General features: G+C 38.6%; 1 protein-coding gene across 5 annotated transcripts in view; it reads right to left on the reverse strand.

Moving 5' to 3' along the window:
• Positions 1-18,785, reverse strand: part of SUCO (SUN domain containing ossification factor) — an 82,086-nt gene extending 63,301 nt beyond the window's left edge. For 2 of the 5 annotated variants that reach the window (XM_075182448.1, XM_075182447.1), the window contains exons 1-3: positions 18,387-18,687; positions 4,970-5,078; positions 327-428 (exon numbers count right to left, since the gene is read on the reverse strand). In XM_075182448.1, coding sequence (XP_075038549.1) covers positions 327-428; positions 4,970-5,078; positions 18,387-18,439 — 264 coding nt within the window. In that variant the 5' untranslated portion in view covers positions 18,440-18,687. Of the gene's footprint in view, positions 1-326; positions 429-4,969; positions 5,079-18,386 lie in introns of all 5 variants that reach the window. The other 3 variants (XM_075182449.1, XM_075182450.1, XM_075182452.1) reach the window with 3 other exon arrangements.
• Between the last annotated feature and the right edge of the window lie 2,640 nt (positions 18,786-21,425).

The raw sequence follows: 21,425 nt of genomic DNA on the forward strand, positions 1-21,425 counted from the left end.
TGCATATAAGGAAGCTCCTGGGCCATTGTTAAAATCTCTATCTTCCTGACTGCAGACTACATGGACCTGGGCCCTGGATGCGCTAGCGAAAATGAAATGTATTCGGTTGTTATACTTCCCTGTTTATTGTTCTATCTTTTATGCTCCAGCATAGCTTACTGTAAATCCTGTTATCTTTTGCTATTAAATTGCTTTGTGCGCTGGAACCACAATAATCGCTTCGGACAATGGTTATTGGGAGCAATAAAATGAACATAACACTGATGCCAACGAAAACATCAAAATAAGAACTTGGAAATACTGAATATGTAATTAATATCCATTACCTTTTCATGTTTTGTGCAGTCTTCTAATAGAACGTCTTCTCCAGTTTGGACCGGTGATATAGATTCTACAATTTCGGAAATCTTAAACGGCTTTTTTTCCTCCTATATGGTTAGAAAACAAATCATTTTACCACTTTAGAAACAAAGTAAACAATATGTCAAAACCTGTCTTCATACATGAGCATTTTCGAAGGACACTGCAACATTAAACCATCAAGAAATAAGCCCTGCTGTATAATTTTACATGTTGTGCAATTGCTACTTTAGAAATGGGTTTTGGGGAAATAGGCTACTTTAAAAAAGCCATAACTTTATTGAAGAGTACATTCTTCTCTTGCTGGTTACAGCAAACTTACTTCTGTCACTGAGTAATACGTCATTCAAGTAAAATTATACATTCTTTTGATTAGTTGAACCAAAATCATTAAATTCCTCATTCGGCCATAAAATGTTACATGTTTTGCCAAGTTAAACCTACCTTCCAACTATGCTGATTGGAGGACTCTGTCCCGCCATCCCGATTGGGACTGCAGGTGAGTAAATTAGGAAGCAATCTGCTCACTGCTGCTCTGCATTGGTGAACGGGTGCTGTATAGTGAAGGGTTTTGTAGGGGGTAATGAACAGTGGGCAGCCTTGCATTTCAAAAGCGCTACGCACGCCCACAGTGTGTGGCCATGTCCCCGCCGCCAGCCCAGATTTTGGGGGGGGGGGGGGGGGGGGTACGCTTAAAAGTTCCCAGTCCTACAACAACCACACCAAAGGAATAAAGAGCTCATCCACATTGATCCAGCTCTATAACTATAAATGCCACGAAACTTGAAGCTGTGGGCAGCACAGTTACAGGGTTTTCATTGCTTACATGCATTGGAAGCAATGACTTATTTGGAGGGGCGAGCGGTTATGCGATGGCTAATGGTAGGAGAAGGAAATTTTGTTTCTTTTTTTGTGTTTGTGTTAATACTTTATTATATGTGCATGTCACACTGTAATAAATACCAAGTGCTCCCTGGCTGGCTTATTCACTTAAAAATGGAGCATTAAAATTAAAAACATATTTAATCCTCAAAAGCAAGCTACAATCATCTAATGCTGTTGAAAATAAAATCTCAGCCTACATTGAATGAAAGCTGCCACAATGATCTCTATTGAGCTGTAAAAGCTTAAATCAAGTACATCCCATGGTAATGGAAATATGTTGCTGTATAAAGATTGGAAAAGGAGGGGATGGGCAAACAGAATTATTGTAGCATATAATGTTACTCACTGGTAAGCTTATTTACTCAGTAAGTGATCTCTGATTTGAAAGACTTGTCTTGACAGCAATATGGCAGCAAATATTGAGCAACTTCTAAAATCTTTATTTTTCCAGGCAAACACTATTGTGCAAGCTCATTTATAAGGGAGATCTGCATTAAGTCAAGTAACAATACATATATACAGACAAATTTGAGTTAAAGTTGGACTGTAGAACATGCAATGACGTAGCAAGTCGTTACCAATTTTAACCAAATAAAATAGAAGTGGTTTAGTATTCTGCAAAGTAAACGCATTGTAGTGCAAAAAGGAGATTGTAGTATTCACTTAAGTAAAGAGACATAGCCAGTGTAAAAGGGAACTCAAATATGTCAAGAGGGAGATGTGTCAGGAGAGCTAGCCAAATGTTGGGAAAAGGGGGTCTGGACACTGGGAGGGAAGGAAATTATATTCTTTATGTATTCAAGGAATAGGAATATAAATAAGTGAGGGGGGGTGAGATTTAGGACAACAGATAAATAGATGACTCGACAATGAGTTATGCACGGATGGAAGGGGGAAGGAGGATGAGAAAACAGGGAGGTTGAATTAGGTGAGTGGAATGTGCAAAGATCATTGAAAGCAGTTGCTTGTGTAATATATATATATTTAAATATAAGCTCTCATACACAGCTTATACACAGTAATACCAACATGAATCATCAGTTTCAGTTACAGCAGTGGCACATTCCAGATTTATGGTAGGACGAACCCTAAGGTAGCTCTCTCAAAAGGAGTTAGAAATGTTGGTACTTTAATAGAAACTGGTGAACAGCTTTTGAGGGCAAATATCCCAGGCCTACTGGGAGACAATCAACAATAAGTTTTATCAGCAATAGCTTTGTATGCCTGGAGAGCTGCTTTTTTATTTTCCCAAACCTCTGACTGTATATAAAAGAGCAGTATTTGGTGAAGATTGGAGACCAGTGATGAAGCACAAGCCTCTGTGGTAAAGTAGTAAATAGCGCATATACATACACACATATATATATACACATACATACACTAAATATATATATACACACATACACTAAATATATATATACACACACATATACATACACACACACACACACACCTTTTCAGCTTAGACAATTAAGGAAATGGTTCCTTCTAGGATGGCAGTGATCAGATACATAATAGGTGAAAATAGGATCAGTATTTTAAAACACACACACAGCCGTAAGGAGAATTTTCATCTGCAGCCAATTAACTGACCAGTATGTTTTTGGAGTGTGGGAGGAAACCCCACACAGATAAAGCCATGGTCAGGAATTGAACTCATGACCCCAGTGCTGTGAGGCAGAAGTGCTAACCACTGAGCTACCTTGCTGTACTAGGTTCAGCTCTGATTGGGAAATGGGAGATGGATCACAGAGATCTTCAGATTTAAACAATGAGATGCTTGGGAATGCTCTCCTTTGAGAAAGGGACAAATTTAATAGATGTGTTAAAGGCGATTAAAGACAAAAGGAAGCATGTGTAGACGGTATCCATGCCAGCTTTTTTTTTTTTCTTATGTCCAACTGGAGGAAATCTTCTCTTTCAATGATGCAAAAGATAATGAATATACTTCATACGGGAAACTAAACTGGAATAGTTTCTTAGTAAGCTTGGTACTTTAGAAATGCACAGGTTTGTGATCTAAGATTTGCCATGCAGTAATAAAATGGTTTTTGAAGGCTTGTAATCGCTTATTATGATCGATAGTTACATTACCAAGAGATATTTTTTGAGGGAAGAACATTTCCTGTAATATTACCAAAAGATCTTTTACGGAATACAAAACTTGGTGAGGCAGTCAGAGACATCAAAGTTTAGAGCGTTGAAAAGTGGAGTTTGTTTCCTGGTTTAATTTTAAACAATAGCTTCTGGCTGTTCTGAAAAAAACTTCTGATCTGCAATGCTTTAGGCTGGGTACAGATTACAGTGTTGTCAGCAGAGTATTGGGTCAATCAAATGATTAAAACGACCATTTGGCCCAATATTGCATTAGTGTGTGAGAATCGTTCCAGAGCACCATCATTTGACTGTTCAGCAGAACTATAAATCTCGTTCAGCTATGGAACGACATCCTTCCATCACTCATGATCAGGAACTCCATAGAGTTCAGAGTCAAGATCTTTTCAGCCAACGGTTGACAGTTGAAGAGCACAGATATGAGGGTAAATATTTTAAAACATGTATAGTGTGCACACATGAATAGTCACATTGATCAGGACTTTTCTTTTACGTTGGTACAACTGTTGTAGATAACACATTGGTCGGAAAATTCTGTAGTGTGTACCCAGCCTTATGCAATTGTTTGTTTTATACAGACAATTCGTTTAGGGCATGGACAAGACAAGGTAATACAAAGCGTGAGGAATAGTAGGGGGGACACATTCAAGGCTTTACAACTGCCCACTACAACATCATATTACAAATTGTAAGTAGTGTTTTTAATTTGATTTGATTTCCTTCACAACTGCATCACAGAGACTGACAAATGCAATCCGTAAACAAAGGTGGATTCTGACACTCCATTGTTTATTTTGTGTGCTCTCTTTGCCTCTACAAATTGTTATGAGAAGTTGGATGTGCCAAGAAGAGCATACTCTGGTACAGTATACAGGTGAAGGAGTAGACTGTCTTATCATAAAGATAAAGACTTAAGATAAAAGTTTGCATGATGACAGCTGTGGGAAAATTGCTGTAACAGAATAATCAAATATCTAAACGATATGAGTATTTTGCAAAACATATATACACTTCATTTATATACCTTTGAAGCTCAAAGACATGATTATATTTACAAACTTATGAAAACCTAAATCAAAACACCTGCATTTTCTAAGCTCACCCCCAATTACATCTACATTATGGTAAGGTAATTGTTACAGTAACACTTCTGCTAACAAAAACTGACTCTGCAATGATGGCGTCCTGTAGGTCTATTGTGCAGCATACTCTTAAGCCTCCTGTACACCAACCAAAATTTCAACTCCACACTAGAACACCTAAATTTATGATAACGCCCTCAAGTTACTCATGCTCAACCTATTAATATCTCTATCCATTGTAGTGACATATCTACTCAATGCTTGCATGCAGGTCCGCAAACAAGGTCAACCCTCCAGAAATACTGGTCAAGCCGACATTTCAACGTTTTTAAAGTTCAATGTTCTTTTTTTTGTGCAATTATACCTTCAATGCTGAATCACTGATGCCCTTTGTGACATTAATTGCACTGCAGTTTGGTATTCGCAAAAGGATTCAATTTGCAATTCATGTACTAGATAATTTCTACAAAAACATATCAAGTTGGTCTTCTACCAAACCTCTTTTTTCAAATTAAATTTGCACACACCTTTGTCGTGGCAGAATCATCTTCATTTATTGTACCTTCATCACTTTGTGCGACCAGGGCAGCAGGTAGTACAGTGTCCTCATTGCAAAATACATGGCGAGATGGAAACCTAGAGCACAATACAAAGTCACAGTATTACTTTACACTGTAAGTACTTCAATAATGTGTTATTTAACAGACCAATCTATTTTAAAGCAAAACTTTGCAATTGATAATTCCAATAAAGAAATCAAATGTGAGCTTAAAACTTAAGTGACATGAACGGTGGTACCCATGCTGTACTTACACACTAGTACTATTCCAGCTAGAAAAGCACTAGCATTCATAAGTCAGTCACCCCTTACTACTTTCCATATATTTGTATTTTAATGAACATTTTTAAACAAAGCATCTCAGTCATGGGACAGCCACTGAAAGCCTATTGCCACCAACACCAGAGGTTATACAACAAAGCACACACTTAGGAAGTCAGTTTTGTTAAGACTACATTGTTAAGCAGTCACGGGCTTACTCTTCTTAACACTAGCCAAAAACTACAAGTTAGAGTGTCAGCGAGTCCAGGAAACAGAATGAACTGCCCTCTGGTTGCTTGACCCCTCTTAGATCACACAGAACAGTGATCTCACATAGAACACTGTCATGCAGCCGAAGCTGCATCTGGGTTTAGGGAAAACCAGTGACATCATAGGTGTTTCACGGAAGGAAGCCTAAAGTCTTAAAAAGCCTAGGTCATCACTCCCTCAGCAACTTCTAAGCCAGTGTTATGAAATGTTAATATACCATCAAAAATATAATTGAAAACGTTAATAAAATGTAGGATACATTTGATAGATTTGCTGCAAATGTGTGAAAACCGCATATTCTGAAAACTGAACTTAGAAGTTATATATCCTGAAAACCAAACATAAAACTAGGATAACTCATTTAAAAGGTAACGTCATTGTAACAAACATTCTATTATTGTGAAGTTTAGCCATCAAAAAGGTGCAAAATCAGTAACAGGAATATTACAGTACACAATATTACAGAAAATGTCAACATTTCTACAAATTCATTACAGAATTTGACAATTAAACTATACATTGTAAACATTTAGATCACATTTGTTCAGCTAATTTTCAAGGCCCATAGGAGATATATTTAGACACACAGTTCTCTGAAAATCACATTCCAATACCATGGGCATTAATATGCAGCTGTTTCTCCTCCCACCTCAGATGCTACTAGAAAAGCCCCCACTCTTCTGGAAAGGCTTCTTACTGGAGTCTGGAACATGCTGCGGGGATTCGCATCCATTCAACCACAAGAGCATTAGTGTGGTCAAGCCTGGGTCGCAGTTTGCATTACAATGCATCCCAAATGTGTTCAATTGAGTCGAGGTCAGGGCTCTGTGTAAGCCAGTTAAGTTCTTCCAAACCAAACTTGGAAAACCATTTTGTGATGGACCTCGCATTGCGCACTGGGACATTGGGCAACGCCTTTTCCTGTTTCAACATGACAAAGTTTCCACAAAGTTGGAAACACAAATCTCTAGAATGTCAATGTATGCTATAGCACTAAGATTTCCCTTCTTCGGAGCTTAGGGGCCCCAGGCCAAACCATGAAAGACAGTGGGCAGTACGCATTCTGATAGGAAGCGCTCGCCTGGCATCTGCCAAACACAGGTTCGTTATACTGCCACACAGTGAAGGGGCGATTCGTCACTCCTGACAACGTTTCCAGTGCTTCAGGGTCCAATGACAGTGTGCTTTACACCAATGGAGTCGATGTTTGGCATTGCACATGGTAATCTGATGCTTGTGTGTCACTCCTCAGCCATGGAAACGCAACCCATGAAGTTCCAGACGAGCAGTTCTTATGCAGACATGGCTTCAAGGCTGTTTGCAACGGGATACGGAGTATCTGAGGAAAGAGGATTTTTTTACTCCGCTCTGTGAGCTTGTGTGACCAACACCTTCTTGGCTGACCAGTTACTCCTTTAAGTTTCCACTTCACAATAAAAGCCCTTGCAGTTGACCGGAACAGCAATAGCAGAGCAAACAATTAACAAGCTGACTTTCTGGTAAAGGTGGCATCACTAAGCTCTTCAGTACAACCCATTCTAATGCTAATGTTTGACTATGGATATTGCATGTCTTTATGCACCTGTTAGCAATGGGTGTGGCTGAAATAGCTAAACAAACTAATTACAAGGGGTGTCCACATACTTTTGGCCATGTAATGTGTTACAAGAAATCAATATAAAATTCTACATGAACAGGAATTAAGTAGCACAATATTAGTTAGAACTTAAAACTCCTAAACTTCAAGGAGCAGGTTGCAGCATCGTCCCATTATGCCATTAAGACACACAATACTTCAGATGCTTCCTAGAATATGGACTGCAAAACAAAATTAATTCATAGAGAGGACAGGGTCGTAAACTGGAGTTCTGGAAATTCTAAAATTAATATGCATGTAGAGGTTTTCAAAGAAGGCTTATATGAAAAAGGACAAGAAAAGAATGTTCTTGTACAGTCACAGTATTTATGTTCTGTCAATTATTCAATCATAAGCAACATTTACCTATTTTTTTTTTTGTTTCCAAGACAATTTTATTTAATATTAAACCATTATACACTGATTGCTACAGGTTGGCCAGACCTGGCCTAAACCATGCGGAAAATGCAGTTTCCACATGGTTTCTGGCTTAATAAATAGGCCTCTATATGGGTCATAATATACTGCATGACTTCTCTTTTTCAGTAGGGTGTAATAACACTTGTGTTTTTCTGTAAACATAAATCACAATTAGTTATTTTACATCCAGAACCTTATTTCTCTGCATATTTACTTGTATTGATTGATATGTATGGGAACAACTATCATTTTTTTTTCTATAGAGGCAAACTAAAACTTTTTTTATCGTGGTATCATTTATTAATGCAAATTAATTGGTAATATGTTTTATTGATTATAGTACTGGAATCAAAACAGAATTTAAGTGCCTGAAGGCTCCTTATCTGGATCTAAATCTTTTCAATGCAGGCGATTGAGCCTCTTCTCTCCACCAGTCTACATACAGATTGGGAACAATGGACTGAAATAAAGGTGATCTTCGCACAACATCCCTGTTTCCCTGGAAAGGAGTGTCCCATATACACAAAAACACTTTATAAAACATTTTTTTTTTAAAAAAAAAAAAAAAACAGTTTAAAAAGTAGGTCTAAAACATTTATTTGATTATAAATCGCCAGATGTGACTAATACTTAAATATGGAGATGCATAGTCTCAAATAGATGCCTCTGCACCTTTAAGTTAACGCTCACATTTGCAAAAATTCAATGTCTAATGTTACCACTGTAAAAAGCCAGCTGGTACAGCAGATGCAAGCAGTGTGTGATAAGATGAAATCACCAAAACACACCCTGATCCGTCACATCTAAAATTAGAGATCGCAAAAAGTGAATATCTGTGACATTTGATTTTATTAGCCTAATCTAATGCCAATATAATATGAAACTGATGTGATTCAACAGCACCATTAAAGTTGTGATGTACTCGAAATGTATAAAAACTAATGTATGTATATATATATATATATATATATATATATATATATATATATATATATACATACATATACATACATACATATACACACACATACATATAAACACACAAAGAGGATTGAGCACTTCACAACTTCAATAATATTGTCCTGACCTTCCACCGAGGTGTAATTACATGTAATGTGCTGTGATTGTGCATTTTTCAAACACCCTGATGAGGAGTTATAGTTATAAGGTGCAATATGTCATGTGAAGAGTCTAATACAGTAGGTGTGTCAGAATGAGTAGAAGTGGGCGCGTTACTGCAGTGTTGTTAAAACGGTGGCCTGGCAAATAACAGCCAAAAAAAAATGGACCATCACATTTATCAATTGCACGGACATGTTTGCCAAACTATTGCCACGATCTTAATAGACAAGTTCGCCAATGCATCCCCAAAATTGTGGTGTTTTAGCTATCCAACCATTATATGCGATAATGTGTATACTACTGGTTACCTATACCCCCTATCCATACTGCTGACTAATACACACTGGGGGTTATAAGTAGCTTGAAGAAAATTCATCTTCTATATTACTGCTAGTAAAATCCCCATTAAACAAGTATATTATAATGCAACAAAACAAGAGTGCAGGCAACACTGCTGATGCCTAATCCAGCGGATGGGTTCAACTACAGTATGTGTAGAGATTCTAAAAGAATTTATAAAACATTAAATCTATAGAGCCCCAAGGACAATTCTGAAAATATGTTGAGGAACAGCAAGTTTGACAAACATTAGAAGCCAAACTATCTGATAGTGTTTACACTGAGGATTAATTATTTGTAAACCAACCAACACAACCCCTATTATAGCAACTCTTCTTAGGGTGAATCCAATTAATACTGAAGTGCCACTCAGAGGTATGAGCAATAAATGAGCTAAGATTTCAGTGCAGTATAAAACAGAAGTACACACAGGATGCATATTGCTTAAAGGCTCCCATGGCACTTACAGTTAATTAAATACCCCTCAAAAATAACAGTGCCAGAAAACCTTTATATACATTGTATAAGAGTGTAGGCTCGCACTTACCTTTTCTTATATTATAGAACTCTTTACTGAAGATGCTCACTGTAAGCTACATGTGTCTGAGAAATTCCATTCCACATATTAAGTTCCTGATTTGAATCAATAAATACACAGACCTCTTATCAACAAAGTATTTTATTCCATCGTTTACATCCGAAAAAAAACAAACAAAAAAAAAACATTATCACATTTTCCACACATTATCCCCCACTCAGACACCATTAGGATCTCTGCAGTCACTAAAGATTAAGATTATGGAACTACTGCAACTCAATTTACTATTTATATTAGTAACTGCACAACAGAACGACAATGAGCTTCATTTCTGTAGTACAAAAAAAAGCAGAGGTGCAGAGCAAATCCCATTTTGAAAGTTCTGTGCACCTCAATTTCAGCAGCAAAATGGTGGCATTTGCAAAGGCCATAGGGCACAGTGAGGGAGATCCTTGTGAAGCACTGAACAGGAACATTAGTGCACCCAACTGGAAGGAGAAGTACAGAAATAAAGTTTCATTGTGTGGAGCGTGTGACTTATGGACGACTCTTGCTGTGCAGAGGGGCCACTTCAAGGCACCAAAAGGATATGAATTGAATGGCGTCTCGTCATAGGTTGCACTTCAGTCAAGGAGCACATTTCTAGGAACACTTTGCCAGTATAAAACACATAAAAGTGCCACATGTAAATACACAGTCCAAGCGTCCCATCTCTGATGACTAGTTTAAGTTATAAAAAGAAGGCTAATCTGAGCAGTATGTTAGTAAGAGCAAGGTAAAGTTTAATTTAATAATAGAGGTAGTTCAAAAGTGGAGGAGGTTGGACTTTTTATACAATTCTTCCACCTATCCGCACACAACGGTGTACTCCAAGCTTGAGAAGGAATTTCCTACAGGCACAGAAATAGAATGATCTAGAATTCAAGAACCAGCACAAGCTTTTACGGAGCAAGGAGACAACACTCCGTGATCTCTGTTACCAGAACAAATTTGGTGCCAGCAGTACATTTTTACATAGCAGGTTACCAATCTATCAGGATTTGCCCACTTGTGTATGTGCGTAATAATGCAACACAACGACAATGCAAACATACAAAAGAGAAAACACACTGTCAGCACAAAAAACACCATGTTTTACTATTCACTTAAGAATAAACTCCAATTTATACTTGGATATATTTTCTCTCCAAGCAACGTGCCTCCGGAAATAAATATAGTACATATAACTGCACCAATTTACTTCTCCACAAGACAGATTGATGCTTGATGGCTGCGCTTTACAAACACAAGGAAACAAAAATACAAGCGAGCTATAGCAGGAAAACAAAAAAACAGATAAACCTGCACTGAGAGCATTTCACTCTTCTCGTACCAATATTGTCACGTCTTCCATCTCACGCACTGCTGGAAAGTTGCCCATTGCGTGTGCATTGTTAAGGCATCATATACACAGGTGTTTTACAGTGGTTAATGCACATTTTCAAAGCCAATAAACCTCGTTCGGAAAAGCATAGTCCATAAAATAATGGATGTGAATGGACCCTTTACACGCACACACTTTCTGAACAAAGTACAAGGTTTTGATTTTGATTTAACTGGTCTACGAGCTTTAACATGAACCTGTCTAATGTAAAAATAAAATTAATTTTGTTTCATTTGACTACAAACAATAAATGTACCATACCACATTATGGGTATTTTTGTTCACAAACCACCATTTTTCTCAGCATTATTGCAAAAAGCTTTTGTCATCCTGGCAATCTTCCAGAGGTTAGTGCCCAGTAACCGTATTAAATGATAAAACTGAGGAGCTCAGCACAATTGTACTTTACTGAGGTCTATGCAAACAACATTAATCCTAAAATCTCGCTGGTAATATAGTGTTCTCACCAGCTCTCTTTGTATTGGAATTTTATTTCTTGTGCAGGAAAGAATAGCTTTACATTAATGTGCTCTGACAAGTTTGCTATCCGCAGAGCAGAAGCACAATCAAACTCTTCCCATAGTGCAGTCACTGTGTCTCTTCCTGATCACCAAGGATTAAAGGGTGACATTGCAGAGTTTAGCACAGGCCTGAATAAAGCAAGGATATAGTGGTACAGTCATGAGAACTGCATAGAATTCATATTTAGGTTTGTAATCATAACTTACTACAGCAGAGCTCTCCAACTAACCAATCACAAGGCGAATGTTCATCAAGCCTTTTTGGTATTCCCAACCTTCACAGACTATTAGTTTTAAATAATATTTGGCTGCAAGACGAGTTCCAATGTATTTGCAGCCTTCTTCATGTAGATACTTAAATCACAGTGTTCTAGATGGTAGTTACTCACCTTGAGTAGAAATACTGAGCAAAAGCAGTTTTGTATTGAAATTCATGGTAAAGCAGCAGGTGTTTTGTAGTATAAAAATTCACAAGAACCTAAAACTAGTAACTTCTACTTTGGAGAGAGGCCAAATAAATATTAAAGTGACCAGATGTGCCGATACCGCACATAAGCAATTTTATAACCCACTCGTGTGGAAGTCTTTTTTTCCGATGAATAACAAACTTATGTGAATAGAGTATGACACAACAAAACAAAGCTCAATACAACTTTTTGTGGTCAATATATTTTGCACATAAATCATGACTGGCTATATAACGAAGAACTCAGAAAGCAATAAAAAGGCATTTAATAATAAAAGATTTCCCAACGACTGCAAGAGAAGACACTTGCACCCAGAGCACTGAACTATTACGGAAACAATTTCCTTCGCAATGTAGGCTCTAAATAACACATACCAAACAATCCTAATGTTCACAGACTGCTGATGTCTATACACTTAGGAATAGATCCACTCCATAAAAAGATATATAGCAGAGGGTCAAAAACTAGAATGAAAGAACAGTAAATAACTGCTGCATTTTGGTGAAAGAGTCATATGCACATTCACCAAAAGCCTTCTCCTACAGAGCACAAAGTAACGTAACAAAAGGGGTAATTCCAGTGTCTGTGTGAAGAAAGACTGTTGTACAATTTGAAAGCAATTTAATCAGTGTTACATATTACAGAAAAAAAAAACCTTTATCTAGAAAAACCCAGGTTCCACTAATATTTGATAGCATATACCACCTATATAAGCACAAACATAACTGCCACTTGTCTGTTACAGTCAGCAATATTTAAAACAGAATGGTCAATGTAGGCTCTTGAATTTGAGAGCGCTTTATAAGTAAAAACATCATGGTGACACATAGTGCTTAACAGTGGACTTAGCTTTTATCAGCTGCCATCAAAGTTCAAACTTCGGTACAGATATTGTAAGGAAGGGGGGGATGTGAAAGCTCAAAACTACTATCTTTACCAAAAGAAAATATTCATACAGACTGAAACCTATAGCGTAGGACCGGCAAAGAAGGTGGTGACAACCAAGTTTTGGTGGTCAAATGCATAACTTTAAGATACAGTACACATTACATTGAAAGAGTTTTGCAAGTCACAGGACCTTAATGATTAGATAACTCTTCACTGTCACAATAACAGCATACATTTCATAACAATGTAACGGCACCCATTTGAAAAGCAACCTCTGAATAGCAACGTGCGTCCAGGGTCTTTGCAGTCCCAAGCACAGAAATATATTGAAGATTTAGGATATCCCGCTTACAACAAACAGAAGTGGCTATTGGTGATCAAGAGTAACTCTGCCAATGGAGTTTTATATATTACTAAGAGGCAACCAGTAGACATACAAATCAGCACTTGCTGCTTTCCTGCAGACAACTTTCTTCACCAGGATTAGCGGAGGCCACATGGAAATCAGGAAACATTTAGTGGCTGCACTTAGGCAATAGTTCATATGCGGATAGATTCTAAACAACTTAAATGTATGCTTTTTGCACCAGAAAATATAACAAACCATCTTTACAGTGGGGTTATAAAGTCTAATTAAAAAACAAACACCACAAAAATTTTAAAGCAAGTTCCATATTATTTACAATCAAAAGGTTTAAAATCTGCAGATTCCGAATGATAGAATATAAAACAAATTCTATAACTGGCTGACAATGTAGGAGATGATCAGTAATACAAGTAGCTATTTCACGCTCTTTTAAATGAACAACTCCCCTATTATCTGGAACTTGAGATACTTCTATTTTAACCAATAACAACCCGTTATTATATTGGATTATGACCAAAACTAAAGATTTAGCAACCAAATCTAAAATGTTTCCCCAGTAATCCTTCCTGACGAGCACTTTTGCATTTTTTTTTTTTTATTTTTTTTTTAAGACTCAATTTAGAGTTTGGCTAATCCCCCTAGTGCAACATTGTTTGCCAAGGGGCACAAATATGCATCTTCCATATGGTTTTATGACTAACTCTAAATGGGGCCTTATGTCCCAACTTTCTAATATAAGTTGCCACAAACAGTGATTTTCCTGAAAAGTATCACTGACTAAGCATAAGCTGACATTTTTCTGCCCTGTAAAACTGAAAAGGCAGCTTGTAAGCTTAAAGAGATTTCATATACCCTTCCAGAACAATGTTAAAAAAGCGAGGCCATTTGAACAAGAACTTTAATCACATTTTATTCAGGTTGAGCTTGGATCCTAATATAATCTGAGTTTAAGATATAGGGAGACAATTGGATTTGTACAAGCTGATGCTGCAATTCAGCCAGTGTTAAGAAATCCACACATTCACATGGTTTTAAAAGATATTATATGGTTTTGTTTTTTAAAGAAATGTATTTCTGGAGAACTAGTCTTTGGGAAACGGTGCACAGAGAGGATTTAACTAGAAGTGTTTGTTTATTTCATCATTCTTCTCGACAGCCAACACTTTGTCAAACATCACTAATGGATACCCATTTCCACTAGCAGAGCAGGAGTACGCAGCATGGATAGGAAGATAGAGCTTCATGTCTTAAAATACCACTAAAGGTCGTACAGAACTGTCTAATCCGAATATAAAATTGCACACAATTATAACCACCATTTATTACATAATATAATTAGTTTAAACATACATTTTCTTTACACTTCTCTGTTTGTGGTGTCAGTTGCCAAAATACTGGCTATACAGTAAACTGGCATATGTCATAACATCTATCAAAACACATTAATTAATGGCATTCTCATTTCATTAATGTGTTTTTATAGGTTTTTACGAATTAAAAAGGTATATGTAAAAGATACACTTCATTGAAACAATGGATGAAGGACACAAAGGTGTTTTTTGCCATTGCATCAGTTGAGTATGATGTTTTAATAAATACAAGAACATGTTCCCCTCGTAACTGCAGGTTCTTCTTCAAAGCATAGTTTTTGCACCATTGTCTGGATTTGTTAGACTGACCCAAAATAATGCTGTCTTTGAAAAATAAAAAAGGAGAATCACACTAAATGCCATTTAATAAAGTGCACAACATGTGTGTGCAAAGATCTTTATATAAATACGCCAATTTCACAGGTGCGTACCCATATCCCAGTGTTGGAAATTCCCCTCATTACAATCAAACTGCAACAACTTTTGTGGGACTTTGGGTCTTCCTGAAATGCAAATGTTTGAAAAAGTGAAAATATAACTACAGATCCCTGCCCACTGCAGCTACATGTTCCATTAAGTAGGACTCACAACATCCTACATGACAGCAACACAAGAGCGTAACCTAGTGTTCAACTGTTACTTTGAGAAATTCCCAGCAGAGAAACAGATGGACTGGGAGTATTCCAGTAACTCCTTCAGTTGGTGGTCCCATTAAATGAATCCTCTGGTTATTGTCTACATGTTATGAACACTGTTTTTATATATTCACATTTATAGACGTATACACACACTGTACATATATACATATACACACAAAATGCAAAATACATACACGGCTGGATGTCTCTAAAGCTGGGTACACACTACACGGTTTTCGTCCAATAATCGGCTCAATCAGCCGACACATGACCGCTCGTTCAAAAGTCGGGTCAGTGTGTGTAAGTGACATAATGGTCGAAAGTCTGCCCAAATGGACGATTGTTGCCTCATTTGGTTGGTCGTACCGTTTAATATTTTCGTTCCAATCTCGATTCCGTTATGTAGTCTGTATAAACTTCCGATGTGTACGAAATTGCAATCATTGCTCACGACAACATGGCTGTAAAAAGTCGCTAAAGGGAAGACCGCTCTTCCCTTTATCTTCTAATACAAGGCAAGTGTGTATGCAGTCCATGGACAGAGCGATCGGACCATCGATCGCATGTAAAATTCATCGGCATAAAAAGTTGGTGGACAATTCTGTAGTGTGTACCCAGCTTTACAAATGCAATCATAGCATGTCGAAAACATATCACTCGTCTGTGTCACTAAGTAAAAATATATATTGGTAGTATCTTGGAGGTTACAGAATAGAGAGGCATATTACAGGCTGGGGATATATAATACACTTTTTTTTTATATGCATACATGACTGGTTGCCAATTTACACAAAAATAGTTTAGTAACAAACACATGAATCCCATCTCTTCTTAGAGAGAGATGTTGATTCAGATTATAACTACCAGGTACTTGGTCAACACTACAAAAAGCAAAATTATACATTTGAAAGGTTAAGTGGCATCCCCATATGTAATTTTCTCGGATTAAAAAATTGTACAAGAAGCGTTATTACATACAAGGAACTGAACCGTGAAATTTAGCGATACAAAAGACAGCAAAATCCAACCAATGCAGACTTCCTGTCACACCAGTATATAAATACCTTGGAAAACAAAGCACATTTGCTTTTTACCTAAATGCTTGGAGTACAGTAAATAACCCATACAAATCAATAACTACAGGGATGTCCATGCAGCATAAGAGTCAAAGCCTTGTCCAGAATTAGAAGAGGAATAAGGGACAGTTGAGATAATAGTGAAGGACAGTCATGGTTGCCAGCAGCTGATTGACATTTCTACAGGGACTGGTTCATCTTTCATTTCCACTGTGTCTCTGTATTCCAGCCGTACAACAACACTGGTAGTTGCACAGAAAGGACGGTCACCAATGGTTGCTTTAGTATTGGGAGGCTGATAATGCTTCTGTGTTACAGTTACCACACACACACTTTCCACACCACCAACTATAATTGTTATTACACTAACTTATGTATCAATTGTTCCACGCACCTCTTCGATTGTTAACTAATGTTGGCAGTACCATCTTTACAATCTGTTGCATGTCATTTAGTTTTATCCTGACCTCCTCAATCTACAGTATTATGTAATTTATTGGAACTTTATAAAAGGATAATAAATTTACTTTGCTCATGTTTTGAAGATGAAACCAAACCATAATAAACTAGAGCATAAATCCACCTTAAAATCATCATGCTGCCCATTACAAGACTAATGCCTTCTTTGCTTACCAAGAATTTACAAAACATCTACAGCGCTTGCTGGTTTAATTAGTTTTTATGTTCTAACAACAATAACTGCTTAGCATTGAGTTAGGCAAAAATAGCGCACATGTACTAGGTATAAAAATGAAACACAAGTGTGTTAAACACATGCAACAAAACTAAGAGGTAAAGAAAGCATCACTGAAGAAGAATGAGAAACATTTTCAGTAGATAAGTTAACAGCTAGAACGGTTACTCAACAACAAGACTATAATTTCTCAGTACTGCCTCAGAATATATAAGTAAAGGACTGCTATAGGAACTGTGTAACTAAAGAATCTAAAACTTTGCCCCCGGCATTTTTTTACACTTTCATTAGTTAAAAATGTAAGTTATAAGCATTTCAAGCCTACATATTATCCTAAATATATCTACTGCTCCAGACATTACAAGCCTTCACATTGTAATCCCCAAAACTACAGTCTCCCATTAGTGCCAGCCACACAAAACAGGCTCTCACTATGATGCCAAAACAGAAAACTAGTGTTTAGTACAAATGCATATTCAGCAACGGTCCCAAACATATAAAAATATAGTTTGATTATAACATGTGGGTCCTGTGTATGTAAGGATCTGGAATTTAATTCAGCTGTCTCAGACACTAGCAAGAATGTAAAATAACAATTTGCGTGGACCTGCGATTGATTTTATTAAGAGCAGATCAGTGGGTTAAAAAGCAGATTTGTGAAACAATAATTCAAATGAAAATATATAGATGGATATAATACACAAACTAAATTTAAGACTTAAGCAAAAACCGCTTAAACAGCTCACTTTGTACAGATGTCAAGACTTTTCAATCAAATGCAATGTTATGAAGCAAAGACAAATTACACACAAATACATATTTTCAAATGAATGCTGCACACAAAACAGTATTATAAGAAAGCAAATATAAAAACTACAGAACAAAAAAAAACAATGTACTTAGATCTCTCTTATATGGAAAAACATTTCCAAGAACAAGTCAGCACACTGTATAATGTTAGAGTGATGGACATCTGTCATCAAGTCTAACCCTAGAGAGACCAGAGAGACTGTCAGTGGGAGACAGGTCAGTGATGTTTGGTATATGATACATCCAGGTACATTATGGAAACACACCATATATAATAATACATAAAGTATATATGTTACATAGGCAGCCTGTCACTGTACCTCACCATCAGGAGACAGTAAGGAGGATATTTATACTCATATCATATAGGATAAATAGGAAACAGTGGACATGAACCAACTACATGACAGAAACACACAAAACGTATACAACTTACAGGTAGATTGTAGATACATTATAAATAGCCATATCCACCATTTACATATGTAATCATCTATATAGGGTCACTACATATACAACATGGACATCCTGTCACCAAATCTCACCATAAGAAAGAGATCAGGAGGTGGCAGCATATCATTAGCAGCCGATTCGTCATCTTTCCCCGGCGTCTTGTCGCATCCTCGCCGGCATCTCCAGTGCCCTTCTAGTGCCAGAGGCTGTGGCCGCCGCTACAGCGGTGTCCTGTCCTGGAGTCCGTACAGCACCGATACCGTCAGCGGCGACTCCTCCTCGCACAGCCAGCAACACGTGACCACACGTCCAACGCGGCCGTTACTCAGCGGCGCCTTCCAATGTGCAGACAGCTGAGGTGGAAGAGGACGCGTCACTCGGGTCAGCGCTGGCAAATCACAAACAAGTCTTCATGTCCTCCCCCACCCTCTGAAAACGTATTGGTTTGTTCTGGAGATGGGTGGCAACTTCAGACTTTCCCAACAACAGAGCTTTCTATGGTGCTAGACGAGGACGGTCAGGCTCTGTACCTGCCTTGGGCAATGCAAGTTTCTGATCCCCGTTATCAAACATGAGAGTCTCAAGGACTGAACCACAGAGGGTATAGGGGTGGTTACGTTCTGACATTGTCTATCCAGTGACAGTCTGCGTGACACAGGGGCAGCTAAGAGTTGCAACAGTCTGACGTCATATCCGGTGTGTAACATATATAGCTCTTCCATTGATTGGCTAAAAGCACTGAATACAGAAAATAAGTGGTCCAAGATGTGAAAAAGTACCTGATACTTGGTGCAGCAATTGTAAAGGCTTCCAGTCACTGGCAGCACATTGCCACAGCTAACTACAGGAAAAATCACAGTGATTAAGTAACCCTCTTGTAGTTAGTGTATTGGGACCATGGAGCCTGGCATAATTAGTGGATACTTCCTCTCCTGACACCACTTCACCCGCAGTCACTATGGTCCCAATATACTGCAGAAAAGACAGAAAGTGACAATTTCTTTCTGTGGTAAGTTATTGCAGTTTCCAGCCAGTGACCAGAGCATCAGGGGAATAAGCAGTACACGAAGCAAGGTGATATATTCATCTCTGCTGCCCCTATAATGGGGTGAACTTTCTCACCTTGTTTTACTAGAGGAACTGCGCAGCATGTATAAAAAACAAAATTGTATATTATAGAACCAAAGGTCAAAAAAAGAATTGTTTGGGTAATAAATCGAAACATGACAGGAGTCACAATTGAATTGTAACTGGATCAAGAGTCTTCTGAATAAGTCATGGTCTGGTCATTTCTATACAAGTCAATGTTTTGTAGTCCTGAGAGGGTCATTTGAACATAAAATGATGTTATCTCTATGTTGTATGACCTCACCACAGTGTCATCCATATATATTAAAAATACACATAAGGGGAGAAGAAGAGGGAGACAGCGATCAATCATCTTCCTTTTCCTCAGGACTGTCAAGGGTGTTATAGTCTCTTAGCAGGCTGTGGATCAGCCTGCGGCAGTCCTGGATGGTCATCTTCTGCTTCAAAATGAGGTGATTCCTGGCCAGCCACATAGCGTCCTTAAAACAGTTCATAAGGCGCCAGGCCTCCTGGATTGCCCCAATGGTGTGGGTCCCAGGAAATAATCCATAAAATACCGAATGGTATGAAAGGCAAGTCCTGGACACACTGTCCTTGAGTTCATGTTCCAAGGCATCCAACAGTGCCTGTGCAGTGGGGCAGTCCCAAAAAATATGCTGTGCTGTTTCCCTTCTGGTGATTCAGAAGGGGCAGTGGACATTTTGGCACAGGTTCCGGGAGTGCATGAATGTCCTGAGAGACAGACCCCCCTGGAAAGCCATCCATGCAATGTCTTTGTGTCTATTAGTCAGCCTCTTAGAGGCCACATTCTCCCACACGTGTTTTGTTGTTGCAGCAGGGAGCCCTGGAACAGACTCCATAATGTATTTAGCTCTGATGAGCTTGTGGACAGTTTTGGCTTCCACAAGTCTGGTTTAAGTACCTCCAGATGGTGCTCCCTCACAAATTGTCCGACATACAGGTTAAACCAAGGTGTAGTCCAGTTGTCCTAACCAAGGGACCTCCAAAGAGGCAGGAGGAAAAAATGAGACATGGACTTCCCAGCAGAGCAAATGTTCTTTTCGATGAGGGTCCTGCGTATGCAGTTACAAACGAAGAAGGCCTGCAGCATGGTGGGGATATCCGGGATCCCTTTCCCACCTTTGAGGTGCTCCTTGTACATAACTGACCACTTCACTCTGTCCATTTTGGAGCCCCAGATGAAGTGTAAGTCTGTCCTCGTGATGGTCTTGCAGACGGTAGCAAGAGGCGGCCAAGCTTGGGCCGTATACTGCAGAACAGGAAGGATCTCGTTGCACAGCACCAGTACTTTCTCTTCGATGGTAAGGTCTCTGAGGCTCCACAGGCCAATCTTTGGCTTGACTGTCGCAAGTCTCTTCCCACACTTCAGGGCCGCCTCCTATCCACCAAACCAAACTCCAAGGATCTTGATGAAGTCCGACTTAATTGTGAAGGGGAATGCAGTGGGGGATGACAGGTGCCACTGTCCGTAGAGCATCGCCTCTGACTTCCCGCAGTTGACCTTTGCCCCTGAAGCTCGGCCAAAGTTCTCGCAGGTCTGGACAAGTGCTGACACAGAACGCTGGTCAGTGCTGAAGACAGTGACGTCGTCCATGTAAAGTGAATACTGGGCCTTTAGACGGTCTGGACCCAGTGCAGTGATGCCTCTTATCTCTGACTTCCGCCTGCACATCGCGAAAAGCTCTATACAACAAAGAAAAAGAAGAGGTAAAAGAGGACAGCCTTGTCTGACCCCAGACAGGACTGAAAAGGGGTCAGTCTTCCAGACGTTTACCAACACCGAGCTGTAAATATCAAGGTACATCAGGTTAACATAAGAACAAAACATATCACCCAATCCAAACCTGCACAAAAGCCTACGCATAAAATCATGAGAAACACAATCAAAGGCCTTCTCCTTACCAAGACTGACTAGGGCCATGTGTGCATGGCGATCTTTGATGTAGTGGACCGTGTCCCTCAACAGCGCAAGGCTGTCTGCAATCCTGCGACCAGAAATGCCACAAGTCTGATCTGGATGA

Source organism: Mixophyes fleayi, chromosome 8 (assembly GCF_038048845.1).
Source record: "Mixophyes fleayi isolate aMixFle1 chromosome 8, aMixFle1.hap1, whole genome shotgun sequence".
Classification (NCBI taxonomy): domain Eukaryota; kingdom Metazoa; phylum Chordata; class Amphibia; order Anura; family Limnodynastidae; genus Mixophyes; species Mixophyes fleayi.